Source organism: Vulpes lagopus, chromosome 4 (genome assembly GCF_018345385.1).
Source record: "Vulpes lagopus strain Blue_001 chromosome 4, ASM1834538v1, whole genome shotgun sequence".
NCBI lineage: Eukaryota > Metazoa > Chordata > Mammalia > Carnivora > Canidae > Vulpes > Vulpes lagopus.
The window spans coordinates 36,684,053-36,700,864 of NC_054827.1; the positions used below are offsets into that span (position 1 = coordinate 36,684,053).

Consider the following 16,812-nt stretch of genomic DNA (forward strand, 5'->3'; position numbering starts at 1 on the left):
TGTTGTTTTTTAATTTTTTTTTTAAATTTATTTATGATAGTCACACAAAGAGAGAGAGAGAGAGGCAGAGACACAGGCAGAGGGAGAAGCAGGCTCCATGCACCGGGAGCCCGATGTGGGATTCGATCCTGGGCCTCCAGGATCGTGCCCTGGGCCAAAGGCAGGCGCCAAACCGCTGCGCCACACAGTCTTTGTTTTAAAGCTACCTTTTCCATTATAAGTTAGCTACTCTGACTTTCTTTTGGCATCCCTTTGCATGATAAATGTTTCTCCATCCCCTCACTTTCAATGTGCATGTGACTTTAGGTCTGAAATGAGTCTTCTGTAGGCAGCATCTAGATGGGTCCCTTTTTTAAAAAAAAAAAAAGATTTTATTTATTCATGGGATCCCTGGGTGGCGCAGCGGTTTGGTGCCTGCCTTTGGCCCAGGGCGCGATCCTGGAGACCCAGGATCGAATCCCACATCGGGCTCCCGGGGCATGGAGCCTGCTTCTCCCTCTGCTTGTGTCTCTGCCTCTCTCTCTTTCTCTCTCTCTCTCTATCATAAATAAATAAATAAATAAATAAATAAATAAATAAATAAATAAATAAATAAATTTATTCATGAGAGACACAGAAAGAGAGGCAGAGACTTAGGCAGAGGGGAGAAGCAGGCTCCCTGTAGGGAGGCTGATGCAGGACTCTATCCCAGGACCCCAGGATCACAACCTGAACCAAAAGCAGACACTCAACCACTGAGCCACCCAGGCACCCCAGATGGGTCTTGTTTTTCTATCTACTCTGTCACCCTGTTTTGATTGGAGCATTTAGTCCATTTATACCAATGTAATTATTGATACATGTGTATTTATTGCTATTTTGTTACTTGTTTTGTGGCTATTTCTATAGTTTTTCTGTGATCTTTTCTTCCTTTGTTTTATTACATGGTTTGTTGGCTTCTTTAGTGATATATTTGGATTCTCTTCTCTTTATTCTTTGCATATCTATTACTGATTTTTGATTTGTGGTTATCATTAGGTTTGTATATAGTATCTTCTGCATATAGCAGTTTATATTAAGTTTAAACCCATTTTTTACTCCTTCCCCCCCACCCTATCTTTTAGGCATATAGTGTCATATTTTACATCCTTTCCTTTTATGAATCCTTTGACTGATTTTTACAGAAATATTTATTTTTGCTACTTTTGTGTATTTTACTTTTCATGCTCCCTTATGGCCTTTCCTTTCCACTCAGAGTCCCCTTTCTGGGGGAAAAATACAGAAGTAAATAAATACAGGTAAAAATACAGAAGTAAATAAATACAGTAAATAATACAGTAAATAAATACAGTAAATAAATACAGTATTTATTCTTGTATTTCTTGTATTTGTTCTTGTATTTCTTGTAGGGTTGGTTTAGTGGTCATGAATTCCTTTAGCTTTTGTTTGTCTAAGAATCTCTTTATCTCTCCTTTTGTTCTGAATGACAGTCCTGCTGGATAGAGTATATTTTTTTCCCTTTCAACACTTTGAGTATATTATGCCACTCCTTATGTCCTGCGAGGTTTCTGCTGAAAAATCTGCTGATAGCCTTATGGGGTTTCCCTTGTATGTAACTGTCTTCTTATCTCTTGCTACTTTTAATTTTTTTTCTTTATCCCCAACTCTTCCCATCTTAATATATGTGTTGGTATGGATCTTTCTGAGTTGGATTTTTGGCGGGATCTCTGTGCCGCCTAGATCTTGATATCTGTTTCCTCCCCCAGACTGGGCAAGTTTTCAGCTGTTATTTCTTCAGATAAGTTTTCTGCTCCCTCAGCTCTCTCTTTTTCTTCTGAGATCCCTATAATGCAGATGTTATTATGTTTGATGGAGTTGCTGAGTTTTCTAAGACTATTATCAATTTGCTTAATTTTCTTTCTTCTCCTTTGCTTAACTTGGTTACTTCCCATTGCTCTTTCAGGTCATTAATTCATTCCTCTACTTCATCTAGCCTGCTATTCCATCAAGTGTATTTTTAATTTCATTTATTGTATACTTCATTTCTGATTGCTTCCTTTTTAATGCTGTGTTAAGGGTCTCAGTGATGTCCTCCATTCCTTTCTCAAATTCAGTGAGTTTCCTTATCGTCATTACTTACATTCCTTGTCAGGCATATTATTACATATGTCTCTCTTGCTTTGGTTTCTTGCTGTGGTTTGGTCCTGTTCTTGTATTTGGCAAATATTCTGTGTCTCCTCATTTTGCCTTATTTTCTGTGTCTATTTCTGGTAGGAAAGTCAGCTACTTCTCTTGCTCATAATGATAATAGCCTTATGAAGAAGATGTCCTGTATTGCAGTGTCCCCTGTTCCCCAGGGCCTGGCACTTCTTGGAGTGTCTCCTACATGTGTGCTCTGCTGTTGAGTCTTGACCTCTTTTTCCTTCATTCCCATTGTCTATAGATATTCTCTTTGCCTATTTGTGGGCAGTGTTTGGTCCCCAGCAGGGATGGGGAGTGTTTTAACAAGGGGTGTAGTGGTATGCTTGTGAAATGAGATCTGCCTCACAAGTGAGACCAGAGGTCCCACAAAACACACAGGTTAGGAGATGTGGTGTTAGCAGGGCTTGTGCCAGTCTTCTGCAGGAGGGGCCTGCAGCACTAGGACTAAGAGGAGCGTGACTGTGAGAGGTGGAAACATGAGGCAGTGCTTGGTGCAAGGAAGTTAAATAGGAGTGGTGGCTATATGTTTGTGCTGGAAGACAAGCGAAGAAAAATGGTACTTGCCAGTTCCCTTATGCTTGGAAGGGTCTGTGCCTGATGCCTATCTTTCTAGGACACATTCCAAGAGGAGCAAATTAGTGTCCCTCGAGTCTGCCCTTGGCATTTTTCAAGCTGCTGGTTCTATACTGTATCTACACTGCTGTTGGTCATGCTATCTTTAAGGGTTGGGGCACTGCTTCCTATTGCAGTCAGGGCTCTACCAGAGCCAAGCTCACCAATAGCTTCACTTGTGTATTTATGTATACTTCACGCTTTAACAGTTATATTGCTGTGTTCATTTGTATATTTGCCATTACTGGACATTGGAGTTGTTTTTAGATACTTACAAGGAACATCTTGATATGGACTTACTATATTTTATATTTTTATTATTATTATATATTTATATTTTATTATATTTTATGGTAATTACCAAGGCCTAATAGGTTTACAATATTTATTGACTAAATAATTTCAAAAGTGGCTAAGTTGAACTACTCTAATAGCTTGAAATATATTTCCATATTACTTTCTGAAAAAATTGAACAAAGCTACAGTGTCACTAGTAATGTATTTGTGTATCTCCCCATATAGAATATAGGTTTTCAGATCTTTCCTTCACTATTTAAAAAACACCCAAATTCCTCAATGTGAGAAGTATCAGTTATTACTATAGATTTGATTGAATTTTTAGTGTGATTTTCACTAATTACAGAACTTGGAACATTTATAGTAAGAATTTCTTAGTTTATTTAGTAAAAAAAAAATAATGGCTTATTGAATTTTCTGGCTGTTTCCATCCTAAGTACTCATTGTCCTGTTTTGTCATTAATTCAAGATGGTCAGGCTTCACTGACGTGTTTCCTATTAAAATAACCAGTCATCTCTTAAATGGCCAATCTAACGTGAGCATTTAAGACTTTATCTTTCTTGGGATGCCTGGGTGGCTCAGCAGTTGAGCGTCTGCCTTCGACTCAGGTCATGATCGCAGGGTCCGGGGATCCAGCTCTACATTAGGCTCCTTGATCTGTAGGAAGCCTGCTTCTCTCTCTCCCTCCTCTGTTCCCCCTGCTTGTGCTTTCTGTCAAATAAGTGAATAAAATCTTTTTTTAAAAAAAATATTTTTTAAAGTAGGCTCTAGATATGCCATTCTTGACCTCATTTATACCCTCTTATTTTTTTGTGGGCTTTGGACATGGTGAATTCTGTCTTAAATCCGCTTTCCACCCTTAATCACTTAAGTATTTTTATTTCTTATTCTGGTCTCAGTTCAGTCAAGCCTAACTCCTCCACACAATTAGGTAAGGTTCTTGCTGCTTCAAGCAGTCGTTAGTCCTTTTTGGGACCTCGATGTACTATGTAGAAGTATTTATCTTGTATTTTAATATTTGGCTTCCTCACTAAATTCCTTGAGTACAGGGATCTTTTAACATAGGGCTGAGCATAGTGCCTGATACATAGCTTGAATAAAAATGTATTGAAGTGAGCTTCAAATAATTCGATATGTGTAAACAAGTATATTTGTGCCACAAAATATGTCCACTAAACTACCATATTTGAAATCATCATAGAAATTTTAAGTAAACAAAATATAACCAACCAGAACAGTGAGCTCTACTATTTATCTTAACATGAGGGTTTGTTTTGCGAGTTATGCTGTCTCTCTAACCAATATGACGACCTAGGGAGAAGGTATAATTAAGTCTGGATTTGGAAAATTATTATTCATTTGATTTCTAGGCTGGTAAATCAAAGACTTCTGGAAGTACAGTCACAAGTTGAAGAATTGCAAAAGTCTTTACAAGATCAAGGCTCAAAAGCAGAAGATGTAAGTTTTAACGTGTGCCAACTATGGTGCAACAGTTTCACAATGTTATTTTTTAATTGATTGTCTCTATCAAAATAATTTATAATTACATTGGTAATATGAAAGAAGCAATATTTTCTTTTTACTAACATTCCTTATGAAAAAGACCAGATAGTACTTCATTGTCTGTTTTGGAATCACTCGGCTAGGAATTAGAAGTTTATTTGTAGTTACTAACTAAGGAATTAATTGGTGGTGGTTTTCATTTGTTTGCTTTAGAAAGTAGGGAAACTACTTTTTTTTTTTTTTAAGTTTTTATTATTCACTTACATTAACCTCTACACCCACTGTGGGCCTCAAACTCATGACCCTGAGATCAAGAGTCACATGGTCTTCTGACTGAGCCACTCAGGCTCCCCAAGGCTTTGTGTTATAAATGGACTCATATCAGTATTCAGAATATAGGGTTTTTCCTTCAGGTCAACAACAACGAAATGCTAGTAGAAATTAGCATGTTCAAGTAGAAATTTTTTATGTGTAATTTATATTTTTAAATATAATGCTATCCCTAAAAATAACCATCTCAGAATTTCTGAATCCTTCTTACTATCCTCAGCCCTGCCCCACTCAAATATAAGTTCAGTGACCTTTTTTAATATTCCCTTATACTTTGCATATCTGTCATAGCCTTGCCTGCTTGACTGGCATGCTCACGTTAGAATGTACTAAATGTGTTGAACCAGAAGAACTAGATGGACTTTCATGTTTTCATACTCACTGTCTAAATTATCACAGTACTTATGAAGCACATAGTCTGAGTATCTAATGAAGTGTCAATTAAATTTTGCAAATCCTTTACATTCAATAAGCAGTATACGGTGGAACTACAACTGTAGAGTGTTCAAAAATAATGTAAAGAGGAGGAAAGAAAGCCTTAATTTTAGTGATCAATCTTTGCTTCAGACAGTTGGCTCTTGTTTAATTATTGCTGGTGTAATTTTCTATAAACTCTGGCCTTTGAGTATAAATCTACATAGTTGCTTTCACTGCTAGTCTTTTTGGAGAATTGTCAGAACCATAGATATATCATTTCTATCCAGCCTTGTTAATGTAGGAGCGTATGAAAACAAAAGGAACCAATGAAGGGACCAGTGTATTACTCAAAACCTGTGAATATCAGATAAAAAAGCTCATCATTGACCTAATTTTATATATTTCATAAATATACATCTATCTTCTATTAGCAGTATGCTCTTCCTAAGATCACTGACTTTAGTTTATTCTTCAGTTAGTGTGTTGGTAGTCCTTCTTAGATCCCAAATTGATTCCTAGTTCCTAAAATTGTCACCAACATCTAAACTACCTTAATTCCCTTATTAAAATGGAACTAGTTTGAAATATCATGGTTTACTTTTAAACATGTTTTTAATCCAGAATGCTCAACAAGAAAGAGGTGAAGCAAAACAACATTAGTGTATTAAAATCTCAGTCTAAGTAAGAGGATATTAGAGATGAACCAAAGTGATTTCTTCAGTAAAATCACTAGATCCCTTAAACTGAGGTAAATATAAACTTTGTTTACAAAACTTTGAGGAGACTTTTTGTTGATTTGTTATGGGAGAGAGGGGAAGGGCATGTGGTCTGTAGGAATGGCCGAAGAAGTCATATCAGCTCTACCTTAGTGCTACAGTCATAGCTATTATACATACTTGATTCACTTACTTGTAGCAGAATGTACAGAAGGAGTTTATTCTGTTAAAAAGTAATTTTGCATAGCCTGATTTAGGTATCACTGTGGTGGTAATGAAATCTAATTAAATATGCTGTGTGCCATTAGCACTTCAGAAGTGAAATGCTAGCCCTGAAAGTACCCCTTGCATAAGTTAGTTTATTTAACTGCCCAGATGCTAAAGAAATGTGTTGCTCTAAATTCTTAGATATATCTCCTTAGAGTTCTTTTATATGTATATAGAAAAGATTCAGATAAGAACTTCCCTTTATTGTGATATACCTCAAAATGGTGAGAAGAAATAAATGGTGTGGTTCTTTCCCCCAGCAAATGTTTGATGTTTTTGTCTTCTCTTTCACTAACCTATAGTGCTGCATCTCAGGAATATGTAGTACATAGGACAACCAACCAGTTGGAACTGGTCCTCTCTGAAGAACAGCATAATTTCTGCCTATTTCTGTTACCAAAAGCACAGTCCTTTCATGTGACCCTAAGTCAGAGAGTAGGATGGTTTACACATTTTTATTATTATTTTTATGTCATTTATCTTTAGCATGGAAGCAGAAAAAGCATTGTTATATCCAGTCATATGGATAATTTGAGCTAGCCACAGTGTATAAAACTCAAGAGAACAAGACAGGATGAGGAGACCATAGAAGAAAGAAAAATGTACATTTTTTTAAAAAAATGTATAACTTTTACCTCTGTTCATGAATTACTAAATCGTTCCTTCTATTGGCTGCTGTGTTTGCTTCATACTAATATGTCCTCTCTGTCTCTTGGCATGGTTTCTGCTCAAAAGGCTATTGTAAGTATGGCTTTCTATTCATTTCTATATATTGAGCAAATTTTTTATTTATGTACATTCTCTTCCATCATAATTTATGGTATTGAAATTTTTAATACAGGAATTTTATGTGCAATGAATATATTATTTGCCTTACAGGTTTATGCCCTTTACTCTTAAGATATTTAAAGGATATTGAAAACTTAACAAGTCGAACCAAAAAGACACCTGCTCTTATTTTTTCCCTCATCCCACTTCTGCTCTACCTCCTTATTATAATTAGTACGTTTATTTTAAAGATTTTATTTATTTATTCATGAGGGACACAGAGAAAGGCAGAGACATAGGCAGAGGGAGAAGCAGGCTCCATGCAGGGAGCCTGATGTGGGACTCAATCCCAATACTCTGGGATCACACCATGAGCCGAAGGCAGACGCTCAACCACTGAGCCACCCTAATTAGTACATTTTTATAAATTATTTTGAGGCTTGCTATTGCAGTCTGGCCCCTCCTGCCCCCTCTGTAGTAGTAACAGTCTTCAGTTGAGAGGTGGTGGAGTATAAGAAGCATGGAAATAAAGACCATGCACAAACTTTGGAGTCTAGCATACCTGGGTTGTTTTGTTTTGTTTTGTTTTTTGTTTTCAGACCTGGGTATAATTCTGGGTCTGCCACTTGAAAGTTACGGAATGTCTCCCCAGTCTCACCTTTCTCACCTATAAGATGGGTCTAATATTGTTCACAGTTGTGAGATTAACATGAGACTGCATATGATATACTTTAGTGCAGTGCCTGGTATATTAACCATTCATGAGATAATTATTGTGTATTATCTCAGGTAAAACTAATTTTGCAGGGCACCTAGGTGGCTCACTCAGTCAGTTAAGCATCTGCCTTCAGCTCAGGTCATAATCCGGAGTTCTGGGATAGAGTCACATCAGGCTTCCTGCTCAGCAGTTTTCTGTTTCTCCCTCTGCCTGCCGCTCTCCCTGCTTGTGTTCTCGTGTTCTCTCTTTCTCTCTGTCTCTCTGTCTCAAATAAATAAATCTTTTTAAAAAAAATTTTTTAAACTAATTCTGCTAGAGCCCAGTCAAAATGTAAATGCAAAATTACAGGTATTTAGAAAGTATTTTCATTTTACTGCCTGTATTAAAGAAGAAACAAAGTAATAATTGAAAGGTAACAGGGGGGCAGCCCCAGTGGCTCAGCAGTTTAGTGCCACCTTCAGCCCAGGGTGTGACCCTGGGGACCCAGGATCGAGTCCCGCATCCGGCTCCCTGCATGGAGCCTGCTTCTCCCTCTGCCTCTGCCTCTCTCTCTCTGTCTCTCATGAATAAATAAATAAAATCTAAAAAAAAAAAGTTAACAGGGTTTATTGCCCCTTTTTTTTATATTTGGGGGAAGCACTTGTAGGGGGCCTTGCAGTCCATTGATCTTGGTATAGTTGACGTATTGAGCAAAGAAGTAAACTTGATAAACTCCAGAGCTCTGTTACAATGTGTGTGAATAAACAGTTACATAGTCATTTTTAAATCAGGTGACTGAGGAACGCCTGGGTGGCTCAGCGGTTGAGCATCTGCCTTCAGCCCAGGATGTGATCCTGGAGTCCTGGGATCGAGTCCCACATCCAGCTCCCTGCATGGAGCCTGCTTCTCCCTCTGCCTGTGTCTCTAACTCTCCCTCTCTGTGTCTCTCATGAATAAATAAAATCTTTAAAAATAAATAAATAAATAAATCAGGTGACTGAAAATCCAAGAACTTGGTGTGAAGGTTTTACCCCCTTCACTGCTGCTTTTGACTGGGCAGGTTGTTTTATAAGCCTGTATTAATTGGGTTTGGCTGAATTTATCTCAAAGTGGAATGTTTCATAAAATTCATTTATAATATGTACCTTACAAATGTTAAGTTTAATTATTAAACCTAGTGGTCCTTTATCAAATGCCATTAGTTTTTATTTTTAGGCCAATCCTAATATCCTGCTTTTTAGGAGACCATGTGTGTGTTGTTTTGAGAGAAAAACCACACATGTGAACTGGGGGGAAAGAGGGAGAGAATCTTTTTTTTTTTTTTTCTTTTTTTTTTATTAAAGATTTTATTTCTCTGAGAGAATGAGTAACAGAGAGCACAAGCCAGGGGGCAGAGGCAGAGGGAGAAGCAGACTCCCTGCTGAACAGGGAGCCGGATGTGGGACTCAATCCCAGGACCCCGGGATCGTGACCTGACCCGAAGGCAGACACTTAACTCACTAAGCCACCCATGCATCCCAAGAGAGGAGAATCCTAAGCAAGCTCCATGCCCAGTGCAAACCACCATAGGGCTCGATCTCACAATCCTGAGATCTTGACCTGAGCCAAAATCAAGTACCCCTAGGAGGCTTTCTTTTTTTTTTTTTTTTAAGATTATATTTCTTTTAGAGAGAGAAAGAATTCTCAGAGTCCCTATTGAGCCTGGAGCCCCACACAGGGCTCCATTCTAGGACACTGAGATCATGACCTGAGTTGAAATCAGGAGTCAGATGTTTAAGTAACTGAGCCACCCAGACACCTCTCCTAGGAGACATTTTTTAAAAACACCTAGTTTGGGATTCCTGGGTTGCTCAGTGGTTAAGCGCCTGCCTTTGGCTCAGGGCGTGATCCTGGAGTCCTGGGATGGAGTCCCACAACAAGCTCCCTGTATGGGGCCTGCTTCTCCTTCTGCCTGTGTCTCTGCCTCTCTCTGTGTGTGTCTCTCATGAATAAATAAATAAATTTTTTTTAAAAATTAAAAAATAAATAAAAACACCCAGCCAAAACTGTGTTTTTCAGTAAATTAAATTCTATGCATACACCATCCTTCACATTCCCATATAATCACAGAAATTATTTGTGTGCATATTCAGAAATCTCTGAGTAGGTCAGCATTCATGGAAATTGATCCCATTCTCTATCATGATGCAAGGAAAATAATATAGATAAAAAATATGTTAGGGAAAAAATCTATTATTATTAGAATTCTACTTGCCTATTAAGTCCAGGAATGGTAGGTCTATATATAAGTGGCCTTTTTATTCAATTCTTCCTGACTATAAATAGACAATTCAGATATACAGTTTCTAGATTTTTTATACCAAGAGAAATAGACTTAGGTACATTGTATGTTTTAAGCTCTTTGACCAGAGAATTTACTGAGAACCCATTCAGAGTTGATTACTACTGTGCTCTTTATTTTTACAAAGTAATTTATTAGTTAAAATGTTAAATAAATTTTTATTATTTTCCATTTTCAGTCAGTTCTTCTAAAAAAGAAGCTGGAAGAACATCTGTAAGTATAAAAGCTGTTGAATTTCTTCTGTTCTCTCATGAAATAAAAGTATTTTGTTAGGCTATTACAGAGGGTCTAGGCAATGGCTCAGGTGGCCCTGAGTATAGGGGAAATTATAAGACACATTCATAGTATCTGAAGGGTCATCTCCATCAAGGTCCTTAAATTAAAAATAAGTACTGCTTTAGAACTGTTTTCTCAAATAGGATTCCAGAGTTTTATATCTTTGTGATAGTATTTCTAACCATAGTTAGGAGTTTGAGACGCTAGATCAGGAAGCAGAAACCTTTTTCTATAAAGGGCCAGCCAGCAGTTACCCTAGGCTTTGTAAGCCATGGTCTGTGTCACAACCACTTAGTTGTGTAGTTTGAAAGCAGCCATAGATTATAAACTGATGTGACTGTTCCAATAAAACTTTATACAAGAACAAGCAGCAGGCTGAATTTGGCACACAGACTATAGTTTGCCAGTGCTAGAGTATAACTAGCTGAACCTACCTACCTACCTTCCTTCCTTCCTTCCTTCCTTCCTTCCTTCCTTCCTTCCTTCCTTCAGATTTATTTATTTATTTATTCATGAGAGACACACAGAGAGAGGCAGAGGCAGAGGGAGAAGCAGGCTCCATGCAGGGAGCCTGATGTGGGACTCGATCCCAGATCCCGAGATCACGCCCTGAGCCAAAGGCAGACGGTCAACCACTGAGCCACCCAGGCGTCCCAGAATCTTCCTTTTTAAAGTACTACAGAGCTTATCAGCAGCAGATTTTTCAAACATTTCCTTGAATTGCAAATATATGAAAGTGACTTTTTAATCTAAAAGTGAAATAAATTGTAAAACGTTACATTTGTTTTCTCATGAAGAAATCTTCATCCATTTTTATCTTTAGCTGAGGTTGACATTGTTAGGAATGTTTCGTGATTTTTCTCACACCCAGTAACAATTTTAATGCTTCCTATCACTTTCTAGGAACTCTCCTAACAAACATTGAGCGGGGGTGGTCATGAACTGCTAGCCTATTGGGAATGTTACAGTGTTCCACTATAGTAAGCCCAACATCCTCAGTATCACAGAGAGAAAATGACTTGTTCTACAATGATTGGGGAAAAAAATTCTATTATCTGGTAATTTGCCTCATGCTATCCTTTTTTTTTTTTTTTTTTTTTTACGGTGGGAAAAGTGAGATAGTCCTAGCAACTGACTACTTGATGGCAAATCTAATAATGTGCAGATTCTTTATGTACTAGTAGAAGAGAAATGTTACCTTCTAACCATCGTGAGGTTACCTAGAGTCAGGATTCAGTACTGAATTCTGTCCTTTTTTCTTTCCTATTTCTGTAATGCAAAAAAAAAAAAAAAAAGGAATGCCTGTTGTTTCATAAAACTGACCATTATTCTGTGTTCATTTACATGGTAAATATCTTTGTCAAAAAGAAGAAGTGATGATGAGGCCTATTAGTCTCCTGTGGCTGCCATAACAAATTACAAAAACTGGGTGGCTAAACAAAGCAGAAATTTATCCTCTACCAGTCCTTGAGGCTTTAAGTTTATAATCAAGGTAGTCAGCAGAATTGGTTCCTTCTGGAGGGTCTAAGGGAGAAATATGTTCCATGCCCGTCTTCAGGTTGGCTGCTAGCAATCCTCAGTGTTCCCTGATTAATAAATAACACTCCAATCCCTAACACCCCATCTTCACATGGCATGTTTCTCTCTACTTTTTATCTTCACATGGCCTTTTTTAAAGACACTAGTCATTGGACGTAAGGCCCACCCTGATCCAGCATGATCTCATCTTAACTAATTATATCTGCAAAGACACTGTTTTCAAATGATGTCACATTCCTAGGTATAGGAGGTTAGGATTTCACCATATCTTTTGGGGGAGATAAAATTCAATCCACAAGAAGGTCCATTGACATTTCAAAAGGTGATCATTCTCATGCAAATTAAAAACAACAGTGAAGACTATTTTGCACACACAAAATGTAAAATTTGAAAATCAGACATACTAAATATTGCCAAAGATGGTCAGCAGAGGTCATTCTAATCCATTCCACTGAGTATACATCAGTTAGCAAACTGAACATGCACATATTCTGTGACCTATCAGTTCCACTCCCTACATATACCCTAGCTTCCTAGAAGTGCTGTTACCATTTCTAGGTGTGTGTCAGGAGACATGTAGAAAGTATGAAAAAATGTTGTTTGCAATCATAAAAAAAGTAGAAACAATACAAATACCACCGGTTTGTAAAATAGTAGCTAGAATGAGGTATGTTCAAACAACAGAACACTACAGTGCAGTAAAAAATACGTAACTTGGAGCTAACACATCAATATAAGTGAATCTTAAGAGCATGATGTTAAGTAGAAAATGGAAGTCATAGAACAATATATATAGTATGATATAAAAAGCAAAATTTGGTAAAATGCACCAATATATTGGTTAGGAATACACACAGGCTCATCACAAAAGTCATGAGAAAGATTAAAATTCTGAGTTTGGGTTCCTTAAGGTTCTGGAATAATTTCTGTTACATACCCTATTTCTTTACTGGGCTTAAATTTTCTTATTCTCTTAACTACTGTATATACTGATTTTTTTTTTTTTAAGATTTTATTTATTCATTCAAATGACAGATGCAGAGAGAAAGAGGCAGAGACATAGGCAGAGGGAGAAGCAGGCTTCCTGCAGGGAGCTCGATGTGGGACTCCATCCTGGGATCACACCCTGTGCCAAATCAGATGCTCAACCACTAAGCCACCCAGGCATCCCTGTATATACTGATTTTATATCTAGATACATCACACTCTCAACAAATTTGTTGAAAAGAAATAGGCTTATTAAATCTTCATTTTTTTCTAGGAATAGGATATTATAAAAATTGATTAAAAACTTTATAGAGGTTTTATAATGTGAAAATCTTATTGCAAACATTTTCTAAAAATAAAAATAGAGTACTATCCACCAATAAAAAATTTGTTGAAAAAGAAATAGATTTATTAAAGTATTATGCATTAAAAAGACCAGAAATAGACTTTAAAAAGTGATCTGGGGGATCCCTGGGTGGCTCAGCGGTTTAGCACCTGCCTTCAGCCCCGGGCATGATCCCAGAGTCCCAGGATCAAGTCCCACACCAGGCTCCCTGCATGGAGCTTGCTTCTCCCTCTGCCTGTGTCTCTGCCTCTCTCTCTCTCTCTCTCTCTCTCTCTCTCTCTCTCATGAAAGATAAATAAAATCTTTAAAAAATAAAAAGTGATCTGTTTTCTTCAGGTTTTTTTTCTGTATTTTCTTCTGATTTATGCAGCCGTTTTTCCTCTTATATTACAAAGTGTCAAACTAAATACCATAGAGAGAATTGCACATATAGTAACTAACAGGAAGAAACTTATTTTCTGTGCATTTTTTACTCTTGTATTAGGATATATAACTTAGATAAAGTACACAAATGCTAAGTTCTAAGTTTGTTGGATGTTTTTCTACATAAATAGGTATCAACCTATAGAATCAACAGATCAACATATAGAATACTTCCAGCAACCCCCCAGGAGTCTTCATTCTATTCTATTTTTAAAATATATATAAAATTCATGTCAGATTAGACTTTTTATCCCTTTTTTGTTTCATAGCAATTGCATGCTATGCAAGTGTATCCCAGAATAAAGAACATAGATCTTTTCATTTCAAGTGGAGAAAAAAAAGCAGTAGTAGATGACAATGTGTTACATATTTTGTTACAGGGAGAAGCTTCATGAAGCCAATAATGAATTGCAGAAGAAGAGAGCCATTATTGAAGATCTTGAACCACGATTTAATAACAGCTGTGAGTTTTTCCTAATTAGCATAGTTATTTTTAATCGAAGTTGACATACTATGTTACTAATTTTCACAGTTATTTTGTGTGGGGTTTTTTTTGTTTTTTTGTTTTGTTTTGTTTTTAAGATTTTAAAAGAGAGAGTGAGTATGTGTGCATGCAGGAGGGAGGGGCCCAGGCAGAGGAAGAGAGAGAATTCTAAGCTGATGCAACACTGGGCTCAATCTCATGACCCTGAGATCATGACCTGAGCCGAAACCAAGAGTTGGATGCTCAACAGATCAAGCCACCCAGATGCCTAGTGATGAGTTTATATAAAATTGTTCCTTTCAGGGGATCCCTGGGTGGCGCAGCGGTTTGGCGCCTGCCTTTGGCCCAGGGTGCGATCCTGGAGACCCGGGATCGAGTCCCACATCGGGCTCCCGGTGCATGGAGCCTGCTTCTCCCTCTGCCTCTCTCTCTCTCTGTGTGACTATCATAAATAAATAAAAATTTAAAAAATATATATGTATCATAAAAAATTGTTTCTTTCAGAAATAGGTTCTATTACATATTCTAGCAATTAAAGAATTTATCTTATTTACAGAAAGAGTGTATAATCATCTTTACAGTATTTCTAATTATAGTTCTGAGTTTTTCCTTAGCTGTGGATGCTAATGAATATTTTATGAAATTAGCTGTTTTCATAGTATGTAAGTCAACCAAACTTTTACTGCTTTTGATATTTATACATGTAGGTAGCCTGACTTTATTAAATCTTTTATGTAGAGCACAACGCAGATCTCCCCCCTCTTTTTTTTAACTGTGGTGAAATATACATCACATAAATATGACCATTTTAAGGTTGCCTGGGTGGCTCAGTCCATTGAGTGTCTGACTTCAGCTCTCTGCTCATGATTTCAAGGTCCCGGGATCAATTCCCCAAGACGAGCTCCACGTTCAGTGGGGAGTCTGTTTCTCCCTATTCTTCTCCCTTACCCCCCACCCTCGCTCATATGTGCGCTCACTCTCTCTCTCTCTTTGCTCTCTCTCTGACAGATAAAATCTTTTTTTAAAATGACTATTTTAACCATTTTTTAAGTATATAGTTCATTGACATTTAGTATATTCCCATTGTTGTACAAACACTATCCATTCCCAGAACCTTTTCGTCATCGCAAGCTGAAACTTTGTTTCTGTTAAACAATAACCTCCCATTGTTCCCTATCCTCCCAGCCCCTGGGAGCTACTGTTCTATTTTCCTTCTCTGAGAACTGTTCTAAGTAACTCATCTAAGTGGATTAATACATTTTCCTTTCAAATCTGGCTTACTTCACCTAGCAGAATATCTTTCTTTTTCACTTCTATCTCCATGTTGTTGCATGTATCAGAATTGAGCTGAATAATAATTTGATTATATATATTGACCACATTTTGTTTATCCACTCATCTACTGATGGATACTCTTTAATTTATGCATTTCCAGGCTGAAGTTTTTATTAGAAAAACTTTCTATAAAAACAAAAAATTACAAGTTTTTAAAATATAATTATATATAGGAGTAGACCAAACACTTTCAATGCTGTTAACTAATCATTTTATCATTTTGAAACATTTTTCAGGTTGTTACAATCTAAAAAAAATTTTTTTTTCACTCATCTGTAGCCTTAAAAATTGAAGAATTACAAGAAGCTTTACGAAAGAAAGAAGAGGAAATGAAGCAAATGGAGGAACGATATAAAAAGTACTTAGAGAAAGCCAAAAGTGTAAGTATGAGTTTCTGGGCTTCTCACTCCACTTTCTGATCCTGTTTCACTGGTCATCCAATTTAGGACAAGTACAGTGACTTCTTATATCAAGAGCTATCAGGAAAAGAACAAAAAATCTTTTGACAAAAAAAAAAAATGCTGAGGATGAAACATAGATCCAAATAGATCACCCCATACTGTAGTTACTAATTACAAAGAGGAAAATGGTCCTTTATGTAGAAAATAAGTGGCAGTCCCCTCTTTAGGGTAATAATCAAAATTAGCTACACAAATGATAGGATAACCAGCAGATGTAGAATCATTATCAATAATATGTAACCTGAGCCTAAGCCATCTTTTAGACCTAACTTTCAGTTTCCAGAGAAAATGAGATTATTGGAACAAGTTGAATAATACCTTCAGGAAATAATCAGATAAATCCAGAATTGGGGATAAAAGTCAGTGTTATGAAAAACAAAAAAAAGCCATTGGAGTATGGGAGGAGCACAAGAAGGTCTTCTAATTTAAAAGATCCCAAAGGGATCAAAGTGCCAAATGTAACCTTAATCTTTGGATCCTGAATTGTGGGTAAAAGGAGGAGTGATTTATCAAAGACATTTTGGAGACACCTGTGGAAATGTATATTTGGACTGAATAGTGATGACTTACAGAATTGTTCATTTTTATTACAGATGATACTGGTATCATGATTGTGTAAGAGAATGTCCTTAGTCTAAGGAGATGCATGTTGAAGTATTTAGGGGTTACATGTCACAAGATACACAGATTACTTTACAGTAGGCTCCCAGACAAGCATGTGTGTGTGTGTGTGTGTGTGTGTGTCTGGAGAGAAGATGTGGCAGTGCAGCAAATGGTAAATTGGGATTAAAGGAAGTGGGTTTTTTCTTCCCCTCTTTCAGTTTTCTATAA

The 16,812-nt window shown here is 37.0% G+C and overlaps 1 protein-coding gene across 2 annotated transcripts in view; it reads left to right on the forward strand.

The window, feature by feature from the left end:
• HOOK3 (hook microtubule tethering protein 3) overlaps positions 1–16,812 on the forward strand; it is a 107,605-nt gene that overhangs the window by 84,889 nt on the left and 5,904 nt on the right. Inside the window, exons 16-20 of one of the 2 annotated variants that reach the window (XM_041751668.1) lie at positions 4,462–4,549; positions 7,060–7,065; positions 10,309–10,343; positions 14,082–14,164; positions 15,800–15,900. In XM_041751668.1, the coding sequence (XP_041607602.1) occupies positions 4,462–4,549; positions 7,060–7,065; positions 10,309–10,343; positions 14,082–14,164; positions 15,800–15,900 (313 nt within the window). The remainder of the gene's footprint in view (positions 1–4,461; positions 4,550–7,059; positions 7,066–10,308; positions 10,344–14,081; positions 14,165–15,799; positions 15,901–16,812) is intronic. The other variant, XM_041751669.1, reaches the window with a different exon arrangement.